Here is a 9,611-nt window from a genome sequence, read left to right on the forward strand (position 1 = left end):
CATTTCATTAATGGGCCTTGCCATGTACACTGCATTGTTTTCATGCTTGCATTTTGCCAATTCGTCACAAAGGACATGCAGGTAACTGGATGCAAATATGTTTTTTTATTCTCTCTGCGGGACGGCGAAACAGCAGTCATGTTGCAACTACCTCTGCAAATGCTACAGCTCAAGAAGCTGCAAGTCTGATGAAGTCACTCCGACTTCGGCTAATATATTGATTATTTTTTCGATTAATCGTTTCATGCTTAAAATGTCAGAAAATGAAGAAAAGCTTGAAGATTCAGCTGAGTCGTAGATTTGCTCATACATATAGTGAACACCTCTGGTGTCCATTTTAAAGCACTGACCGCTTCTGACTCAAATAATTTAGTCATCTGTAACAGGTTTTTTTATTGGACCGGAAGGAATGGATCTTTATATGTGTGTGTGTGTGTGTGTGTGTGTGTCTGTGTGCGTGTGTGTGTACTTGTACAGCTATCTTTGTCAGCAAATTTGAATTTTAGACCTTGGCAGTGAGGATTTTGGCCAGTCCTCACTTTCAGACAGGGCTCAGGCCTCACTTTCAAAGGGCTGTCTGAGGGCTCAGACTCAGATTTAAGGGTTAGGTTAGAATTAGGTTTACGTCAGGGTGAGGATCAGGGTTGGGTTTGGGTTTAGCATTTAGTTGAGATGGTTAAGGTTAGGGTAAGGGGCTAGGGAAGGCATTATGTCAATGCGTGTCCTCACAAGAATAGAAATACAAACATGTGTGAGAGCGCATGCACATAAACACCCTCGGAGTGCTTCCACAGTCGTGTTTCATTAGTCAAAGTCTGGCTGGAAGTGAATGAGGGCTCAGTAGTGAGTAGTCTGAGGTGCGAGAGTCACTCCAACAAGCTAATGTCACACTGCCGCATGGTGATAATCCCTGCAGTCATAAACAGATGCTAGAGGGCCACAAACCACACACACACACACACAGAGTCCCACAAACACACACAGTGTGCCAAATCTTTATACATACATGCATGCGTACACACACACACACACACACACACACACACACACATGCACACACAGTCCTAACACCTCAGAGGCTTGTAGATGTGTAGTACTACAGGCTTGCACACTCTGGCTGGAAAGGAAATAACAAACCACCTCAGAAACCAATTATTACTCCAGCGATGCCACTGCTGCCATAATACACTTTTCACACTAACAAACACACACTCACACACACACACAGCCGTGTTTCCATCATTTCTGGGGACATTACATGGACTTGCATTAATTTCCTGGAGCCTAAAACCTAACCTTAACCCAAGTCTGCATCCTAGAATTGAATGATTTACATTGTGGAGACTGGAGTTTTGTTCCCACAAGGAGGACGAGTCACCACAGTGTAACAGAGTGAACTGATTTATGTTCCCACAGTGTGAGAAATACACGGCCACACACACACACACACACACACACACACACACACACACACACACACACACACACACACACACTCCCTCTCTGTTGTTACCATCGGTATAACTGAAACCTTGCGGACATTCCCATGACCCAGAGAAACTGCCTTCACTCCGACACCACTTCAAACTGACCAGTGAGTGAGTGTGTGTGTGTGTTTACGCGAGTGTATCCACTCCAACATGTCCTCGTGTTAGAGTCACAGTTAGTGAATCTGAAGTGAACCGTCATCCACCAAAGGTTTACACACCTTAATCTGTTATTTAAACACTAATGACGGCTACCATATCTGCCCTGAGAACACAGCAAAGCAGAAATCCAGCCTCTTCCCCCCGACCTGCGAATTCCTTCACTCTCACTGGGAAAATCATTCACATCCAGCCGTTTCGAGGAGCTTCGCCCTCAACTCTGAGCATTCTCGCTTCCAACTGGTGTTTACCAACAAACATAACAAATGTTGGCTGCCGCAGAGCGCAGCACAGACAGGCAGGGACCCAGGAAAATCTATCGCAAATTACTTTTCAGACACAACCGCTGTAGTGAAAATGGCTTTTTTTTGTGTGTCTTCACAGAGCAGATCATTTCAAGCTCTGCTGCTCAATAAAAATGGAAGAAAAAAAAGTGAAAACATTTGAAACTTTGCCCTGAAATGATCATGGAGAACGTTATCGCTCAGCGGCTTTAGAGCTAATCATTCAGCACTAATCCTGTGCTTTTCTTTGACATCCATATTCTGCTATGTGGGATCACTGCCACAATTATCCTCTGCCTATCCACCGCTGAGTTTGAGGTTTAATTACCTAGTTTGTAATGATTGTTGATACATACATATCACTACCTGTAATCAGTTTTACAATTATTCATCGCTGTTAAAATTATCTTTGACAATGTGATCACTCAATTACGGGCTAATTATCTGAGGCTTTATCTCATTGCTGCTCTCTGAAATCATTGTCTCAATGCCTGTAATTACTGCTTTGTTCCTCTCTGCATATCTGCAGCTGTTATCGCCTTCAGTCTCACAGACTTTGAATTGGACAGGGGCTGTAAAGCAGTCAAATGAGAGGATCAGGAACTCCTCTCTCTCCTATTCTTCATGCACAGAGAGAGAGCGTGAAGGATGTATAACATTCCTGTATGCACAGAACAATAGCGGGAGAGAGAGAACGAGATGGGTGGGTATGGATGAAAAACATGAGGAGAGGTTAAAGAATGAATGAAAGAAGGTGTGAGTGGGTGTAAGAGGTGGGGGCAATATGGAGATAAAACCAGTACTGACGGAGCAGCCTTGCGGAAGTTAATGCGCATGCATGAGTGTAACCATACCCATGCGTGTGTTTGCGTACGTGCACGTGTGTGTTGTGACATGCCTATCTCCTCCACACCTCCTTCGACCACCTACCCCTCCTCCATACCCCCCAGCAACTGCCCCACACCTGACCCCACCCTGCCCATCCCTGCAGGGCCTGTCGCAAAAAAAAAAAGGGGGGATGAGAAGGGGAACCGTTTTCCACCCCTGCGGGGGGCAGTCACTGTGGATCCGTCAGCCCAGCTTAGGGCCCTCTCCTCTGGGCAGTGGTGCCCAGCAGGCCCCCTCCAGCCCCCCAGAGGACGGAGGCCTTTGAAATGAGCCACCAGACTCCAGACTCCGGAGACGCGCCTTTGTCCGGCGGCCGCGGGGGGGCATTGATGACTGACTCCATCTTTGTGTTTGTGAACATGCCACGCCAGAGACGCTGAATTACAGTTGAGAAAACCCTCGCGAGGACAACAGAAAACAGGCGTGTTGTGTCAGAAAGTAAGCCGCTGTCAAAGGTGTTTGTTGCGATCAGAGACAAGACAGCGAAACAGACTCTGCTGTTGCTGTGGACTAGTCTATATTGCATGTGCAAGTGTCCGCTGAAACCATTTCGCCCACACGCATGTGTTAGAAAGTGCATTTACCAGCATATACCATCTCTTTGTATAGAGGGTAGTTTGCAGTCAAAGCCGGACCATATGCAGTTAAATATTGCCCTCTTTGTCTGCAGCTCTGGGAAGGAATTCCCAGATCTGCTTACCCACACGTTGGTTGCATGAGAAACACTAACAGCTTCCCAATAGTGGTCCACAGAGCTCCTCTCTCTGTCAACAAAGAGCTGCCATAGTGCAGCAGAGAGCGGAGGAAAACCAGGCGCGACACGCCCGAGACAAGAGCAGCCGGGGAATCACGACATTTCATCCTTTTCATCCCGACGACTCCAGAGGAATTTATCCAAAACAGCTATCAAAAAGATTAACCGCCTGCATCTGATTGTGTGCCGTATGTGCGTCGGTGCATGTGTACAGGTGGATGTCTCTGTGTGTGTGCAGGTATGTATGTGTTTTTGAAAATGTGTGTGCAAGCGGCGAGGATTTTTATGTGTCTTTAATTAAAAGCTTGTGTCTAAACCTGCTCAGACTCTGTCACAGTCTGCTGCATTCCAGTTTGTCATTGGCTGGCAGTCAGGCCACATAACACACACACACGCACACACACACACAAAATATATATGGACAGCGCCCACGTCAAGCAAAGTTGACAGTCGACACAATGGACATATCAGCAGTCAGGGGTCCACATCCCCCTTCTGCCTTGCTCTCTCACACACTACCAGGACTTAATTATGCCATAACTGCCTAAGGGTTAGATGCTGAATACCAGTGATTCCAGGCCAGCGCCATAACAACCTTTGGCTGCTCATCAGTCGCTGCCCTGTGGCTCATTTTCAAAATTTTCCTCTTGGTTTGAAACGATGGCAGCCGCATGTCACGACGATCAGGTTAAACGTTGATGAAGACATACAAGTGGATGGGAGAGGAAGGGCAGGGGGAGTGTCTGAATAGTTTCATGAGCATAAACATGATTTGAGTCTTATGTTATGGCCTTTAAAATCAACCTAATTGAAATCCCTTTAAGAGACCAAAGCTTTAAGGTTCAATTTTCTGTGCATTTTCTAGCTGTACAAAAAAGCAAAAATATGAGAGAAGCACGATTGAAATCTTTGGTCTTCAACCCAAATCGTTTGTACTAAATTGCAATGTGAGAGAGGTCCACTGAGGACTGATTCACAGCTGGTGTCAGAAGTTCGGGACCAAATTCACACAGAGCAATCAAAAAAAGTCATGAAACACCCGCCGATGTGACGCTGTACTCAAACAATCAGTGTGGACGGATGACACAAGTTGCCCCAATGAACATGTTAAGGCACAGTGTGTCAGGGCCTTTAGACAGATCACGATGTCCTCCCCAGCAGGAGAGGCTATGCACAAGTACACGGACCACTGAAGTTATTCTGGTGGACCAACAAATTACTATCAGTGCATTTCCCTATGCGTGACAGGAGTGTGTCTGCTTGTTGTGCTTAAGTCTTCAATGACTCCGAAATACACATCTGTACAGAAAATGTGTCAGGACATAAAATGGATGCTGCTTTGCCCACAAAATGTTACTCACAGTCTCTCCAGCTCCTTCAGGTCCTGGAAGGCCCCTCTCTCGATGGTGGTGATTTTATTCTCCATTAGCTGCCTAAAGGAGAGACACCAGGAGAGAGTGAGACAATAAGAAACCGGACAGAGAGGAAGAGGAGAGGGAGAAAAACAGACACGGAGAGCGTGAGAGCTGACAGAGCGATTTGTACGATGACACCGCAAGAGGCCAAAGAAAAGGCGAAAGATGGCCACAGATAAGAGAGAAGAGGAAGGGAAGGAGAGACAGGGCACGAGAGAGGCGCAGAGATTGACATTGGAGAGGGGAGGGAGGGGGAGATGGGGGAAGATAGGTGGCAGTGGGTGTAAAAAAAGAAGAAGAAAAACAGATTGGTGGAGACGGAAAGTGATAGACTGATGAAACAGCAAGAGAGGGAGAGAGGACAATCAGCGGCAGGTCGATAGAGACCCAGAATTGACTTTAAAACTGGCCCATCAGTCGGACAGCGACTCATCTATCATCCAATTTACTCTCTATCTAACCACATAGCTGTGACTACTCATTCACTTACACTAGCACAACTCCCGCAGGAGCACTGTGCTGACCAAGCCAAGCAGTCACACATACACACAAACACACACACACACACATACACAGTTTTACAGGCTGGATGGACACTCGGGATAAGCAGATATAACCGGTTTGTGCATTGAAATCAGGGCTGCAGCTAATATTTACACGACAGAAAACTCTGCCGGTTTTGTGCTCAATTAATCGTCTGCAAATGTCAGAAATAATGACAGAGTGCCCGAAGAGACGGCTTCAAAATGCTCGTTTTGACCAACCAACAGGCCAAAACCCAAAGATGCATAATTGGCAATCAGACATGCCGAAAGTAGAAGCACACGATGCACATTTGAGAAGCTGGAGCTGAGATTTTTTTTTTTTTTTTGCCATTTTTGCTCCAAAAATGACAAAAATGATGAATTGATTACCAAGAAGAGCTTTCCAAAAAAAAAAATAAAAAAATAAAAAAGTTGTAGATCAGCTAATGACATGAACACACAGGAAACAACTAGGATGAAGAGTGGAACACACACACACACACACACACACTCAATTAAGGACATAATCTCTGGAGGAATCCCAACAATGTGTATTCCCTGCCATTCACTTTTAGCAGCTGAATAGCGCGCGCACACACGCACGCACACACACAAAATAAGAGCAGGCTATCCCTGTCCCACTGCTAACCTGGATCCATCTCAGGTAGGAAACCTGTTCTTACATGACTCCTTTCCTTCCTCCCTCCCTTCCAGCTGCATTCCTCCCTCCGCGGTTACACCTAATGACCGCTATCTCTTTCCCCCGTTGCCCGGTGGTTAAAATAAGCCCCTCCTGACACTTCCACTGGCAGATTAACGCGACAGCATTAACAGGTGCCACTGGTAGCCTGTTTAGACACACATGCGGACTCGGGACTGAATGAAACCGCCGCTTCTCGCGGTTGCAGACGCAGTGCTGCATGCGGCAGCTCCAGGGCTGGATGAGTCTGATGCTGAAGCAGGACTGGGAACAGTTCAATCTGTGTATGTTGTCGGCATCTTTTTGGGGTGGAGAAAGTTGTTGGAATTGCAAGGTGCTGCTTGTCAGAGCAGAGTATTTATTTATTCGTGTGTGTATTTTTTCTGGCGTTTTGCAAAAGAGGAGAGAGAAGAGAGGAGAAAATAAAATAGATAAAAACTTACAACACTCGCAGATGTCTCAGTCCTGCGAAATCCGCCTTGGTGATTTTAGTGAGGTTGTTTGCATTCAGATCCCTGGACAGAGAAAGAGGGGGAAGAAGGGACACTTAGTGCATGAGATATGATCTGTTCATGAAAACGAGGGCAGAGCAGGTGAGCAGGTCTGCTGAAGGGCTTTTTCTTTGTTGAAACTTGGTGTGCCGTGGCCACTGCAGAATTGTCACTGGAGCGTCAGAGAAACTGGGAATGGATTTCATCAAGGGGTCTCTGACTAATAAAATACGGCCTGTTTAACTCAAAGCCCACTCGTCCAAATCCGTTTTTGATTAACTTGCTGGTCTCCAGACAAACCGATGTGGTCTACGGAGGCTGCGCTAATGCAACAGTGCGAAACCACCGACACAACCACAGCAGTGCCCCAACTTCAGCTCCGCGATCGGCAATAGCGCTTCCCCACATGCAACACGAGCAGCGAGCGTTTCTGCAGTTTGCATGGCCAACCAGAACTGAAACGGACTGGACTTTGCAGCGTGTATAGATCCCGAGGTGCAGTTTTTGACAATAGTTCAAATGAAAAGCCCTGCGCTATTAAGATCTGGTCCCTCAGGTTTAAGCCCTAATAACGCCACCAGCACGCACTTTAAAAGGACGGAATATACAAATGGAACAGGGGTGTTAATTAAAATAATAGAAACATTATCCTCTATCATCATAAAAACACTGGTGGGGGTGTCATTTAGGCCGTCAGATACCTGAAAGTGTGCTAAGATTGGCGTAAAGTCTTCATGAGGAGCACGGCTTTATTAAATCTACCAATAAAAAAACCTGAAGCATTAAGGTCACTTGTTATTCAGCATCACTGAGACTCAGAGAAACGGATCACTCTGTGCTGATCTCCCTGTCAAGTGCTGTTGGGAAATGTTGTGCGCAGATTAAAGCACAAACTGCGCTGTTAAAGCTTCTCCCCACTCGGTACTTACAGTCTCTCCGCGTTGCGGGGTATGTTCCTGGGCACGCTGCGGAGCCCTTGGCCGTGACAGTCCACTGTAGTCCCGGTGCAGGAGCACTGGGCCGGGCAGGGCTGGCCGTCCGCTCCGCTGGACAGGACCAGTACCAAGGCAGCCAGCAGCAGCCCCGGCGCAGCCGCCGGGGAGCGGCCAGGGCCAATGGGGCTCGGAGCTCCCACCATCACTGCGGCAAGTGGGGGCCAATATGAGACCCACAAAATACTGAGGAAATACAAGGGCGTTCAAAAATAAAAGCCCTGGAATCCCCGAAAGAGCTCACCAAACTCTGCACGCAACGGGATGCCGTCCTGCTTGTCGTTGTCCTCCCGTGTCAGACGTGTGCTTCTGAGATTTCTCGTTCTGAATTTACATCTGGGTCCCCTCAGAGGGGTTTCGATGTTTGAAGGCTGTGAACCGGGAATTTGGTCCCCCTGGGCAGGAAGAGGGGAGGTCGACGAGGCGGCGGACCGGCTCTCTGGCTGCGCTACAGCGGCGCAAACTTCCACATGTCCCCGGCATGCGGTGCCCAAATCCCCCCGGTGTGTGTTGTGTCAGTGTATGTATACGTGCGCGTGCGGAACCAAGCCAGTGAAACACCTCGATCCTTGATCTGATCCAGAGAAACACACTCTCACACACACTTTAGTGCACACATGCACACACACACAAGCACACACACACTCCAGGTGAGGCTGTCTTGGTTATTAATTCACAACACGCGTCCGGAGAGGGAGCAGCGGCGGCGCTCGGTTTTCCCAAAAGCTCAGCAGAGGTCACCGTGGTGGAGAGATATTGATTCCGATCATATATCAATTGCCGGTCAGTGGCAAGGGTGTAGGCAATGTAAGGGAGGAAAAAAAAACCCGTGAAAGACCAGCGCGCAATACTATAATCCAACTCTGCGTGGTGCGTCAAAGCGCTGCTCCCGAGAGTGTGTGATAGGGAGAGAGGGAGAGAGAGAGAGAGAGAGAGAGAGAGAGAGAGACGGGAGCGGGCACGTCTGCTACTGCGTCTGTCCAGGCAACTCTGTCTCTTTCACACACACACGCACACACGCACGCACTGCGTTTTCCCTCAAGGTAGCAGCAGGTTTCCAACTGGCCGTCAGTCAAACAGCAACAGTTTGACCTCGGAAGAGGACTTTCATTCTCACTGCAGTGTCCCGGTCACCTGATGCCTTATTTATCTGGCCTCAGGAAGGCGACAGAGCTTCCCGGTGAAACTCAAACGCGGCCAAAGAGGAGGAAAACCCGTCTCATTCTCAGAGTTGCGCGGCTATTTTTGCAGACTAAAGATTCAGCGCCCAGTTCCCAACACACATTTAAACGTTCGTCCCGCCCCATGGATGGACACACACTTGTTGGTGAGCCCTCTACAACTTTCATACCCAGCTGCACTGGATGTGAGACTTTAGTCAGTATAAACAGAATGTGCGTCGCTGCTTCGTAGATGAAGAATTGTGACTTTCTTTAATGCAGTAAATTAATTTCTCGTCCAGAAAAAGAAGAAGACGCTGAAAGCCTGTGGAAGATTTTCCAGCTTTCATATCAAACTGTCAGAAAGTCTGTTTGGATGAAGATCAATTCATGTTAAATGCAGCAAAACAAAGCAGCAACCCACTGATTGTCACTGATGTTTGATCATGACGCGATGTGCTCAGTACTCATCAGTTACTGGTAGGAGTGAATCCATGGAGTGAATGAAATGAATCAGCTACTTTAGTTCTGGTTGGCCACTTTATACTTCCACTCCACTGCTATTCAGAGGCAAATGTTGTACTTTTTACTTCACATTTCTTCAATATTGTTAGTTGATTTGCAGATTCAGATGAATAATACAAAATATACAATACAAATGAACTACAATGCAGCTTTAGAGCTTTAAATATCTTAATAGCAAAATTAAAGTAAAGTACACATGCATGATGCATCAATAACCATAATTTAGTCCAAT

The 9,611-nt window shown here is 47.1% G+C and overlaps 1 protein-coding gene across 3 annotated transcripts in view; it reads right to left on the reverse strand.

The window, feature by feature from the left end:
* slit2 (slit homolog 2 (Drosophila)) overlaps positions 1-8,453 on the reverse strand; it is an 86,457-nt gene extending 78,004 nt beyond the window's left edge. For all 3 annotated transcript variants that reach the window (XM_041965199.1, XM_041965191.1, XM_041965208.1), the window contains exons 1-3: positions 7,632-8,453; positions 6,655-6,726; positions 4,934-5,005 (exon numbers count right to left, since the gene is read on the reverse strand). In XM_041965199.1, the coding sequence (XP_041821133.1) occupies positions 4,934-5,005; positions 6,655-6,726; positions 7,632-7,840 (353 nt within the window). In that variant the 5' untranslated portion in view covers positions 7,841-8,453. The remainder of the gene's footprint in view (positions 1-4,933; positions 5,006-6,654; positions 6,727-7,631) is intronic.
* Between the last annotated feature and the right edge of the window lie 1,158 nt (positions 8,454-9,611).

This window comes from Chelmon rostratus, chromosome 3 (genome assembly GCF_017976325.1).
Source record: "Chelmon rostratus isolate fCheRos1 chromosome 3, fCheRos1.pri, whole genome shotgun sequence".
NCBI lineage: Eukaryota > Metazoa > Chordata > Actinopteri > Chaetodontiformes > Chaetodontidae > Chelmon > Chelmon rostratus.